This window comes from Carcharhinus amblyrhynchos, chromosome 20 (genome assembly GCF_965287045.1).
Source record: "Carcharhinus amblyrhynchos chromosome 20, sCarAmb.v2.hapA, whole genome shotgun sequence".
Lineage (NCBI taxonomy): Eukaryota > Metazoa > Chordata > Chondrichthyes > Carcharhiniformes > Carcharhinidae > Carcharhinus > Carcharhinus amblyrhynchos.
The window spans coordinates 12462553-12475136 of NC_137343.1; the positions used below are offsets into that span (position 1 = coordinate 12462553).

Sequence of the window (12584 nt, forward strand, 5' to 3'; positions counted from 1 at the left end):
TTGGATGGAACGTAGCCCCACATCTTCTGACTGTGAAAGTACGCAGCTCACTTCGTGAGGAGACTGATATGGAAAAGGACAGACAAGCCCAAAAGGGGATGTCAGTCGCAATATTGAGTTTCCTCTTGGGAAAACCTGTAATTGGATCAGATGCCTTTCCATTAGCTGGCTCTGCAAAAAGCAGTTTGCGTACACTGAGAGTGAGGTTCCCACATTCTGATTACTGCCATTGGAAAATGTTAGCTCCCTGAATTGGGCAATGGATAGTGCTACAGATGGAAATTACCTTCTCAAAATCCACTGGCTCCCCGTGAACTCCCACAACCTCTTGATTTGCCTGATGATCGATGAGATTGTCTTCTGTGCGTGCTGCGATATCCTCCCCTGCTGGACTCTCAGGCGCTTGGCAACCGGGCTCTGGCCCATCTTGTGTCACCTTGCCCGCGTCCAGTCGAGCTTCCCAATCCTCCGTCGATGGCTCGTCAGTTCTGCCGGGCCGCTGCGTGCTGGGAATCGTTTCCATAGTATCCAGGCCTTGGCTGCTCGGGAGTGAAGCGGGGCTTTGCTCAGCGTCTTGTTGAGGGCTGTCCATGTTTCCCGGTTGCGTGGGGCACCTCCCAGCTGATGGCGCCCTCGCTTGGCTTCCTTTCGGTTTCCGCTGCGCTTTGAGTCGTTTGCACTCGGCCCTGGTTTCTGGCGGCGGGGCAGCCTGACTGTCAGGCCCGTCGTCATGGTGCCCGTTTACTAGTAGCTGGCTTCCCCTGTCCATCGCTTCGTCTACTGGCTGGCTTTCACTCTGGGTCAAATGTAAAAAATATTGAACCACACTATCATCCAATTTAGCTGGTCGCTGCAGTGGGAAACAGGTGAAGGGCTCAGATTAATACTGATGGAAAGGGGTGCAATGAAAACATCTTCATCTCCATCACGCACAGAGAACCATACAAGAGCTGGAAACACCAGGCGACTTTAAAAACATTTTTCCAAATAATAAAGACCATTTTTAACCATAATGCATAATTTTGTCCCCTTCTCGCACAATTTTAATTAGTTATGGTACTGCATCTTTAATTGCACTGGAATTAAAATCAGCGTTAGATGTTGCAATGACTTGCATCCTGATGCTACATAACACAATACCATACTGTGGGCGGTAACTTATCCATCATTCCCGCCATGGGAGTCACAGCAGACAGGACACAGACCATGCAGAGGTCTGGGCAGGATTTCCCGTCTATGGGTGTGTGTGGCTGGAAAGCTTTGGCAGGTATGCATAAACGTACAAGAGGTCATAGTCTTAGGATGAGGGGTACCAAATTAGAAGAATGAGGGGAGATCTCATTGAGACGTATAAGATGATGAATGGGATGGATAGGATAGAGGTGGAGAGACTCTTCCCGCTCAAAAAAGACAGTAGGACTAGGGGGCACAGCCTCAAGATAAAGGGGAGGCCGTTTAGAACAGAGTTGAGGAGGAACTTCTTCACTCAAAGGGTGGTGAATCTCTGGAATTCTCTGCCCGTTGAAGTGGTGGAGGCTGCCTCTCTAAATATTTTTAAGAAGCGGGTTGATGGGTTCTTGTTAGGAGAGGGGATTAAGGGTTATGGGGAGAAGGTGGGAAAGTGGAACTGAGCCACGACAGATCAGCCATGATCTTATTGAATGGCGGGGCAGGCTCGAAGGGCTAGATGGCCTACTCCTGCTCCTATTTCTTATGTTCTTATGTTCTTATTTAAAACAGAGTTGAAGACAAACTACTTCTCACCAAGGATTGTGGATCTGTGGAATTCACTACCCCAAATTGTGGTCCCAGACAGTGAGTAAATTTAAGGAGGAGATAGACAGATTTTTAATTGGTAATGGGGGGGAAGGCAGGAAAATGGGGATGAGGATTATATCAGCCATGATCGAATAGCAAAGCAAACTTGATGGGCTGAATGGCCTAATTCTGTTCCTATATTTTATGAACTTATGAACGTAGTAATAAACTGTATTTCGATAGTACCTTAAACTTAATACAACATTCTAGATACTTTGCTGTGACCTTGACCGAAATTCTCCCATCTTGTCCATTGCATAAAGAGATACAGAAAATTCAGTGGAATGTTTAAAGGTTCGTTGAGCTCGGGCAGAAATTTCCAGTCTTGGGGCGCGCCCAGCTAAAGAATATCACCCCCCTGCCCCCAGTCGAAACGAATTTGACATTCTACCACATAAAAAGATATTAGGACAAAAATGTGCAGATTAGGTGGATTGGCCATGCTAAGTTGCCCCCTTTGTGTCCCAAAATGTGTAGGCCAAGGGAGTTAGCGGATAAATGTTTGGGGTTACAGGCATAGGCTGCGGGGCGAGCCTGGGTAAGACACACTGTTGGAGATTCAGTGCATACTCGATGGGCTGAATGGCCTCCTTCTGCCTTGTAAGGGTTCTATGATTCGATGATTCAATGAGGACAGATGGCCAAAAGCTTTATTCAAGACATAGGTTTTAAGTAATGTCATGAGGGAAGAGGGGGAGAGAGGTGAAAAGGATAAAGAGGGGAATTCTAGGTATTCAGATCTGTGCAGCTGAAGGCATAGCCACCAGTGAAGGAGTGATGATAGTCCGAAAAGTGCAAGAGGTCAGAATTGGGCAAACGCAGAGATCCAAGAGGTTTCCAGGTATACAGGAGGTCACAGAGTTAATAACAAGAGATAGAAACGGATTGCAGAATGGGCAGTAACACCCAGTTACACTGTTCTTATCTCATCCAAATCAACTCACAGAGGGGTCACATCTTTCTTTAAAAAGATGGCCAATTCAATTGTTAACATCAGGATGTGATTTTCATAGAATTATAGAATCACACATTACAGGAGAGGCCCTTCAGCCCATCGAGTCTGCATCAATGCACGAGAAACACCTGACCTTAGCGTGTTTGTCCACAGATCTCTGAAGGCAAAAGACCATGTTAGTAGGGTGGTGAAAAGACACATGGGACACTTGCCTTTATCAATCGAGGCATAGATTACAAAAGCAGGGAAGTCATCTGTCAACATCCCAGTTCTCATAAAGCTATGTCTCGACCATTAGTTATGATGAAAACACCGCTCGTAAACAATCAACATCAAAGTGATGGGAGTTGTGATGATCTGGAGTGCACTGCCTGAAAGGATTGTGGAAACAGATTCAATCATAACTCATAAAGGGAATTGGATAAGCGCTTAAAGGGGAATACTTACAGAGCAAGGGAATGGACTAGTATTTTACACAAAAGAGACATGATGTTGAAACTTTTCATCTTGTACTCATCAGGACAAACACAAGAACGTCAAATTTCAAACAGTCACAACAATTGGATGGAAGATATATGGATCTAAAGCATGGGGCGGCACAATGGTTAGTACTGCTTCCTCATGCAACAGGGATCCGGGTTCGATTCCCGGTTTGGGTCAATGTCTGTGTGGAGTCAGCACGTTCTGTGTGTGTTGAGAGAATTGAGCCAATGTTTCAAGTCAGGCCTCTCTCCACAGATGCTGTCAGACCTGCTGGAGTTTTCCAACATTTTCTGTTTTGGACAACAATTTACACTAGAGGAAAAAAAGGGCGTTGATTGGATGCCAAGTCAGCTCTGATTGGCCAAGACATTGTCAATGGAGAAAGTGAAAGGTAACAGTAAGTTCCTCGAGATCCTGGTTAATTCAAATCAAAAGGTGTGAGGCTTGAACATATTCCTTTTGTTTGCAGACAACTGGTCCTTTTGTATGAAGGTATGTCTCTCCGACTGTAAGTGGGACACATATAGAACCAGACTGGTTATCTTAAATATGTGCTCCCTCTGCAGCAAGACCTTGTCCAATCAGAATCAACATGCCTATCTTTTTAAAAGCAAATTACCACAGATGCTAGAATCTGAAACCAAAAGAGAAAATGCTGGAAAATCTCAGCAGGTCTGGCAGCATCTGCAAGGAGAGAAAAGAGCTGATGTTTCAAGTTTGGGGTCACCCTTTGTCAAAGCTCCACACAGTTCAATCAAAGCTTTGACAAAGGGTCATCTGGACTCAAAATGTCAGCTCTTTTCTCTCCTTACAGATGCTGCCAGACCTGCTGAGCATTTTCTCTTTTGATGCCATTTTCTCCTTTCCTGTGGTGTAAATTGTTGTGATTCTTCGAAATTTGGAATTCTTGTGTTTGTCCTGATGAGTGCAAGATGAAAAGCTTCAGCAACATGTATTTTTTTAACAACAAGATTCAAGTTCTGTACTATCCATCATGGAATATGACGAGCTTTTTTAAAGAACCATATGGCCTCCTTCTTTGCTGTAAGAATCTAAATTCAATCGGAGATTTTACAGAGTGCTGGTCACCTTTAAGATTATCCTCCCCTCCTGCCCGCCCACTCTCCTGCCCACTTCATTCTGTGTGGGCCTCTTGGACGCACCCACCTGTATGTCGATTTTTCGTTCCTTTTCTTGTTCTCGTGACTCTTTCGCTTCCTTCTCCGTTTCGCGGACAAGCTGCTTAATGAATCCTGCCGTAGCTACAGGGGAGACGGGCGACACAGGGGACCGGCGAGGTTTCTCTTCATCCTTGATCTATTTGTGTACAAATTGACCGAGAGCCTTTTTAGAAAATTTGTGCCCAATCCCCCCCACCCACCGCCTCCTGTGATGTCCATGTTCAGGTGAATCAGGCCACAGAGTCTGAATTGTGAATAACTCAATGAGAAACTCAATGAGTGGAATTTCCCATCCATTCTTGCCAATGGGATCTTGTGACCCAGTCGACACCGAGCCCTAGCTGAGGGTTCCCCAGGAGCGGAGGGCACGAACAATGAAGAAGCCCCATTGACAGCGGTGGGACCATAAATTTCTGCTCCCAACCAATAGCGGGCCACCTCTGCCCCCACAGAACACACCACAGGAGGGTGCGGAAGGTGCGGAAAATCCTACGGGATGCCCTTTCTCCCCATTCTCCCCACCTTCCTCAAGGCATCAACTCCCTCAGTTTTCAAATGGGCAGATAGTTCAGCACAGGAGGTCCTAATGCACGTGCAAACATTTGACAGTAAGGCTATTCAGCCACTGCAGCTTCACAGCCAGGTCTACCTTTGAGCTCATTCAGGTTGCTTCCAGAAGTGGAGGTTCACATCTGGACAATGTTCACTGAGGTGGGTACAGCCTGAACCAGCCAATGAATCAATGGCTTTAAAGGACAAAGAGGGTAGTGTGTGAAAAGAAGGATATAGACAGGACTTGGCCTGAGGGGAATCTGAGGAATTTTGTGTAGATTTTAAATATTATACAGGTGCCACATAAATCAAATCAATGAGGCGGATAACATTAGTTGTGCAGTTTTCAGCTGGGTAAGGAATAAAAAATAAGGCCTGAGATAGGTGAAGATTTACAAACACCAATCATAGAATCAGCCAATCCCTACAGAGCAAAAGGAGGCCATTCGATCCATCAAGCCTGTACAGACAACAATCCCACCAGGCCCTATACGGTAACCAGGTGTATTTACTCTGCTAGTACTACAGCCAATCCATCCAATCTGTACATCTTTGGACTGAGGGAGGAAACCCACGCAGACATGGGGAGAATACGCAAACTCCATGTGGACAGTGACCCGAGGCTGGAATTGAACCTGAGTTCCTGGCGCAATGAGGCAGCAGTTGCTAACCACTGTGCCACCGTGCCATATCCCAAAGAGATATTCCACACTGCCCTTCTCTGTTAAAGGGGTGGATGGACTGTAGGGAAGGGGCCCACTGTTTGAGGCACATTTATTGTTTTACCTGAGATCCTGAGGCAGTGGGCCCCGTTGAGTCATTGAACTGAAAGAGGCCTTGTGGACAAGCCTGGCGCTCTCCTTGTCCACTTGGAGGTGAGCAGGGAAAATTCGCAGGCCGTGATGAGGCAGTTTTCTCCCCTCATTTACCTCAGGGGAATTCAGGCGAATGTTAGTACCCCAATTTGACATGGCCAAGAATGCTCTTTTATTAAAATATCTTTTTAATTATTGTCCACCATGGTTCTTTGGGACCTCAGAGAATGCGATCCAACAGGACATAAACAGAATTGATATAAACTCAAAGTTTATGAGATAATTTGCACATGATAATCGCACTAAAAGTTCAGTATTGGAAGTATGTTCGGAGCACATCTCCCATCCACGTTTTGGAATAAAATGCTTGTGTGCGTTCCCAATCCATCTTATAATAAGCAGCTTGGGTCCATTCAGAATGTTCCAATCCAACAGAACATGGGAAATAGAATGCTGTATTGTACATGGGAAATGTGGATATATTTTCAGGGGAACTGCCAGTACTTCAGGCAATGTTCAAACTCTGTTCCTTGGCCAGATTAGGCTTTGGTATGCCAGTCCGATGGGCCAAATAGTCCCTTTCTATAATTCAGTGATTGCCGAGCACATTCAGAGTATCTATGGGGTAATTTTATAGAGTAACTGCACACATACCTGGCACAAACACGGGTGATCAAAACTCACCGAACATTTCTGACCATGGACCCCCTGAAGAAAAATCCAGGCTAGGTCCGCACAGGTGCTGATGTCAGGAAAATGCCAACTCAGGCAGGACAACAGCTCACGCTGCTCCAAAGCAGAACTCAAGGATGGGGCAAAGCCACCCACCATCATTGCCACTGGGTGCCACTTGCCAATAATCACTCCAACGACCGGGGATTGAGCTATGAGGAGAGGCTGAATAAACTAGGCTTGTACTCGTTAGAGTTTAGAAGAATGAGGGGAGATCTCATTGAGACGTATAAGATGATGAATGGGATGGATAGGATAGAGGTGGAGAGACTCTTCCCGCTCAAAAAAGACAGTAGGACTAGGGGACACAGCCTCAAGATAAAGGGGAGGTGGTTTAGAACGGAGTTGAGGAGGAACTTCTTCACTCAAAGGGTGGTGAATCTCTGGAATTCTCTGCCCGTTGAAGTGGTGGAGGCTGCCTCGCTAAATATTTTTAAGAAGCGGGTTGATGGGTTCTTGATAAGAGAGGGGATTAAGGGTTATGGGGAGAGGGCGGGAAAGTGGAACTGAGCCACAACAGATCAGCCATGATCTTATTGAATGGCGGGGCAGGCTCGAAGGGCTAGATGGCCTACTCCTGCTCCTATTTCTTATGTTCTTATGTTCTTATGACACCACACACATCTCTACCTCGCCTCATCCTCACCGTGCTAAAACCAAGACTCATCGCATTATGTTCCTCCTCTTCCAATCTCTTGCCTGTGCTCTGACTTCTATAAGACCATAAGATGGAGGAGCAGATGTAGGCCATTTGGCCCATCAAGTCTGTTCCAGCATTCACGGAGATCATGATTGAGCTGATATAATAATCCTCAAATCCTCTAGCCTGCCTTATCCACATAACCCTCAAGTCCCTTATTGACTAAAAACCTGTCTTCCTCAGTCCACCCTCTATAGCTCTCTACAGTAAAGGACTCCACAGATTCACTGGCCTCTGAGAGAAGAAATTCCTCCTCATCCCTGCCTTAAATGGGCAATCACTGACCGTGAGATTATGCCCCCTGGTCCTAGTTTCTCCCACGTAGTGGAAGTAAGGGAGTATTTGGCCATCGGACTGGCATACTAAACTTAACCTGGCCAAGAAATGGAGATTGAGCTTTGCCCTAGGTACTGGCTGTTCCCCTGAAAATATATCCACATTTCCCATGTACAACATAGCATTCTATTTCCCATCCTCGTGTTCTGTTGGATGAGGACGTTCTGAATGGACCCAAGGTGCTTATTATAAGATGGATTCAGAATGGACACATAGGCCAGGATTTTACCGGCACACCGCCCCAATTCCAGGGTGGGCCAGGTTCGGAGAACAGTATTCTCAGGCAGGATTGTACGAACCTTGGGTGGACATGCCGGTAAAATTCTGCCCATGGTCACCTGATGAAGGAGCAGCGTGCCGAAAGAAAATGACACTAAATAAACCTGTTGGACTTTAACCTGGTGTTGTGAGACTTCTTCCCATAATCAACCTAGTGAACCTTCACTGGACTACCCCAAATGTCAGTATATATTTCCTTTGAAAAGAGGATCTAAATGATTTGCTGTATTCCAGGTACGGTCTAACTAATGCCTTATATGGTTTTTAGCAAGACTTCCCTGTTTTTATATTCCATTCCCTTTGAAATAAAAACCAACATTCCACTTGCCTTCCCTATTACCTGTTGAACTCACATGCTAGTTTTTAATAATTTATATACAAGGACTCCCAAATCCCACTATGCTGCCACTTTCTGCAGTCTTTCTCCATTTAAATTATATTTGGCTCCTTTATTCTTCCTACCATAGTGCATCACTTACATTTTTCTATATTATCCTCCATCTGCTAAGTTTTTGCTCACTCACTTAACCCGTCTACATCCCTTTGTAGACTCTTGGTGTCATCCTCACCACTTCCCAACTATTTTTGTGTCATCCACAAACACAATAATCGTACATTCACTTCCTTCGTCCAAATAATTAAATGATGGTGTAAGTAATTTCATCTCTCCTTTTTCAAACTTTTAAAGCCCAAGTTTGGCATCATCTAATCATCTTGTCATGATTTACATCCCCTTTCCACCTCTTTTCAGCTCTTTTCTATACTTTATAAATCCTTATCCTTTAAGCTAGGCTTTATTGATATAAAACATTGGCAAACAGCACCGCCCAGCACAGACAGACGCCATGGGGGCAGTTCACCCATCCCCCTGCACTTCTTTGTTAGTGCAGTGGACTTGGAGACACTAGCGGGGGCTGATTAGCGCCATTCACGTTGGGCGTCCAGGCCTCCACACATCTCACAGCACCAGATTTCCAACAGCATCAGTTCTGTGCCAGAAATTGGGGGAGTATAGCGATAAGGATTGGCCATCGGGATGGGTGGGGGGCAGCCTGCTGGGGTAGGTGGGCTACGGGGATTCGACACTGCAGGAGGTGGGGTTAGAACTGCCATTGGGGGGAGCTGAAGAGGTGATAGGACAAAGGTGGGTGGGAGATCAAGATGGGTCAGGCAAAGTGGGATGGTCGTGGCTGGGCCCGGACATGTCCAGGAGACCGGCGCTCGCGCCATGGGCAGTGGGGAGGGGGGAGGCATGAGAGGGCTGGCAATGACGGGATCACGTGGCTGGCCAATGATCGAGCTGGCCAGCAATTGGGATGCCTGCAGACAGGGGCCTCTGCACATGCGCCGAAATCAGTGCTGACAAATCAGCACATGCGCAATGGCTCCCTTAGCACTATGCTGCCTGCCATCCGGATGGGAATAGACCCAGCCCCTGATTTCTGGAGTAAATCATGCTCGAGATCTCTGTAGTGTAAGTGTAGTGTAAGTGTCCACCACTTCTGCCCGTTGAAGTGGTGGAGGCTGCCTCGCTAGATATTTTTAAGACGCGGGTTGATGGGTTTTTGATAAGCGAGGAGATTAAGGGTTATGGGGAGAAAGCGGGAAAGTGGAACTGAGCCACGACAGATCAGCCATGATCTTATTGAATGGCGGGGCAGGCTCGAAGGGCTAGATGGCCTACTCCTGCTCCTATTTCTTATGTTTCTTATGTAAGTGTTAGAGATTCGTTTTGAAACTTCCACTGAAAAACCAGCATCATTTACTCCAGTTTTTATGCGAATTCGACATTTGGAATGTTTTTGGAAGAATCCCACCCCATCTCTCTCTCTCTGTCACTGTTCTTGTGGCTGGATGGTGAGAGCCACACTAATTCAGTGCACTGTTACCATGTTTTATCAAAGTTAAATCTCCACGACAACAAAAGTGGATTGATGGCTTGACAGCACCCAATGTATCGATCGGATCGACAGAATAATGGAGCTGTGGCATGAGAGACGGCAAAACATGAGGTGAAATGACTTGATGCTCACAGGCAGGAGAGGTCAGCTTCTGAACCAGTGAAGCAGCCTTTAACACAGGCCTGGTGCTACCGACACAGTGGGATGCTGTTTATTCAGATGAGAAAACCCTTCTGTTGCGATGTGTGAGAAGTTCAGATACCCCGCTCTCATGTTCGGACAGCATCGCCAGGTATAGTCAGGGCATCGAAGGGGCGGGGGGGGGGGGGGGTGGGGACAGGAGGAACTCGCTTAGGTCAATTATTCAATTTCTTTAACGCACCAATTACCCCCCTTCCCCACCCCCTGACCCCGGCCCCAGTGGTAGATTTGCAGCTACCAGCATGTAAGACTTAACTGACTCTTCAGACATAACCCAAACTAGTCCCCACCCACCCTGCACTGAGATAGATACCCATTGCTTCAGTTTTCCAAGCTGCACTCACCACGAGTGAGATGCCATGTTTAAAGTAGATTCCTTCAAAATGGGCGGCACGGTGGCACAATGGTCAGCACTGCTGTCTCACAGCACCAGGGACCCGGGTTCGATTCCAGCCTCAGGTGACTGTGCGGAATTTGCCTCCCCATGTCTTCCTCCGGTTTCCTCCCACAGTCCAAAAGGAGTGCTGGTTAGGTGCATTGACCTTGCTAAACTCTCCCTCAGTGTGCCCGAACAGGCACCGGAGAGCAGCGACTCAGTGCTTTTCACAGTAACTTCATTGCAGTGTTAATGTAAGTCAACTTTAAAAAAAAAGTGGGCAGTTGGGATTAGATGAAAGGTCACCTATCTCCAGAGATGTGTGAGTTAGCTTACTAAATTAACCCCACTGTCAGAGAGATTAGCAGGGCAAATATGAGGAGTTACAGGGAGAGGGTGGGATTGTGGTCGGTGCAGACTCAATGGGCCAAATGGCCTCTCTCTGCACTGTAGAGATTCGATGATTCTATTCTATGATGTGCGGGTTAGATGAATTGACCACGCTAAATTGACAATTAATGTCAGGAGGATTAGCAGGCTAAATGCGTGGGGTTACGGGGATAGGGCCTGTGTGGGATTGTTGTTGGTGCAGACTCGATGGGCTGAATGGCCTCCTTCTGCACTGTAGGGATTTTATGATTCTATGGCCTTAAGGATGCCTGAAAACACAAGTGATGCAGGATGACCCAGGAGTTGTGATTAACTGGTTAATTTGGATAAACAGCATCCCCCAATACAGAGTTACTATTTGAAAGGATTAATTTCATTATTTCAAATCACACATGCACAAAAAGATAGCAGAATGAATGATCTAATTGTAATCCACAAAGCTTTGGCCTCACATTTTGGTGTTAGCAAAGCAGAGGTCAGGCCTTTGGTACATGTTTTAATTCACGTTACCACTCAGACAGTCTCTTACTCTGCGTTTCCTTTCATATTACTCCCCCCTCCAACATCTGCAGAGCAAATGGGTGATAACTTAGAACGGAAAAGTAATTTCTTTCTTCTCTAAAAGGAAATTGATTGTAATAATAATAAAATTATTACTGGTACAAGTGTCAGCGTCAAGTATCCCAGGGCAGATATGGAGCACAACCATGCTCAAGAAAGGGATGGAATGCCAACTTCACAAAGATCAACTGAATGATTCCTGATACAGGTTGTGTTTCTGTCTGCAATCCTTTCATAAAACAGTGTTAAAAAACAATAAGTTACTTTAATATCACATGTAAATCACTTCTTCAGTACCCACATCAAGAAGACTTGTGATGGTGGCACCAGGAGTTGAGAAGGCCCTAAGATTGTTCTCAGATGTCCAATGGAATGCAATATTAAAGGAAACCTGAAGAGTCATTGGCCAAAACGAGGACAATTTGTCACTACCACATGGGCATCGCTGGCTGGCCAGCAATGTACTCCCATCTCTAGTTGCCCTTGAGAAGGTGGTGATGAGCTGCCTCCTTGAATCACTGCAGTCACGTGCCGTGGGTTGACCCACAATGCCCTCAGGGAGGGAATTCCAGGATTTTGACCCAGCGACTGTGAAGGGTATATTTCCAAGTCAGGATGGTGAGTGGCTTGGAGGGGAACTCGCAGGTGGTAGTGTTCCCATATATCTGCTGCCCTTGTCCTTCTAGATGGAAGCGGTCGTGGGTTTGGAAGGATCTGTGGTGAACGGTTACAGTGCATCTTGTAGATGGTGCACACTGCTGCTATCCAGCATCGGTGGTGGAGGGAGTGGATGTTTGTGGATGATGTCAAGCTTCTTAAGTGTTGTTGGAGCTGCGCCAATCCAGGTAAACGGGGAGTATTCCATCACACTCCTGACTTGTACCTTGTAGATGTGGACAGGCTTTGAGGAATCAGGAGGTGAGTTACTCACCGCAGTACTCTTAGCTTCTGACCTGCCTTTGTAGTCACAGTTTATCTTAGCTTCAGAAATTGCTGCCCAGGCACTGGTACCATAAATACCAGAGACACAAAGTCCGGAAATGGAAAATGCTGGAGACCAGTGCAAGAGAAACTGTGAAATGCAAGAAATGCATGTCAGTTAAGATGGCGATAGTTAAATGCTTCAACAGGGTCTTTTCACTTGTATGTCGGAGGCTGAGAGGTGACCTAATAGAGGTTTACAAAATTATGAGAGGCATGGATAGGATGGATATCAGAATCTTTTTTCCAGGGTGAGAATTTCAATTACCAGGGGACAGAGGTTTAAGGTAAAAGGGGGAAAGTTTAAAGGAGATGTGAAAGGC

General features: G+C 46.2%; 1 protein-coding gene across 3 annotated transcripts in view; it reads right to left on the reverse strand.

The window, feature by feature from the left end:
• Positions 1–12584, reverse strand: part of LOC145355752 (unconventional myosin-XVIIIb-like) — a 344749-nt gene that overhangs the window by 279335 nt on the left and 52830 nt on the right. The window contains exons 3-4 of one of the 3 annotated variants that reach the window (XM_080208083.1): positions 4424–4573; positions 287–850 (exon numbers count right to left, since the gene is read on the reverse strand). In XM_080208083.1, the coding sequence (XP_080064209.1) occupies positions 287–850; positions 4424–4573 (714 nt within the window). The remainder of the gene's footprint in view (positions 1–286; positions 851–4423; positions 4574–12584) is intronic. The other 2 variants (XM_080208085.1, XM_080208084.1) reach the window with 2 other exon arrangements.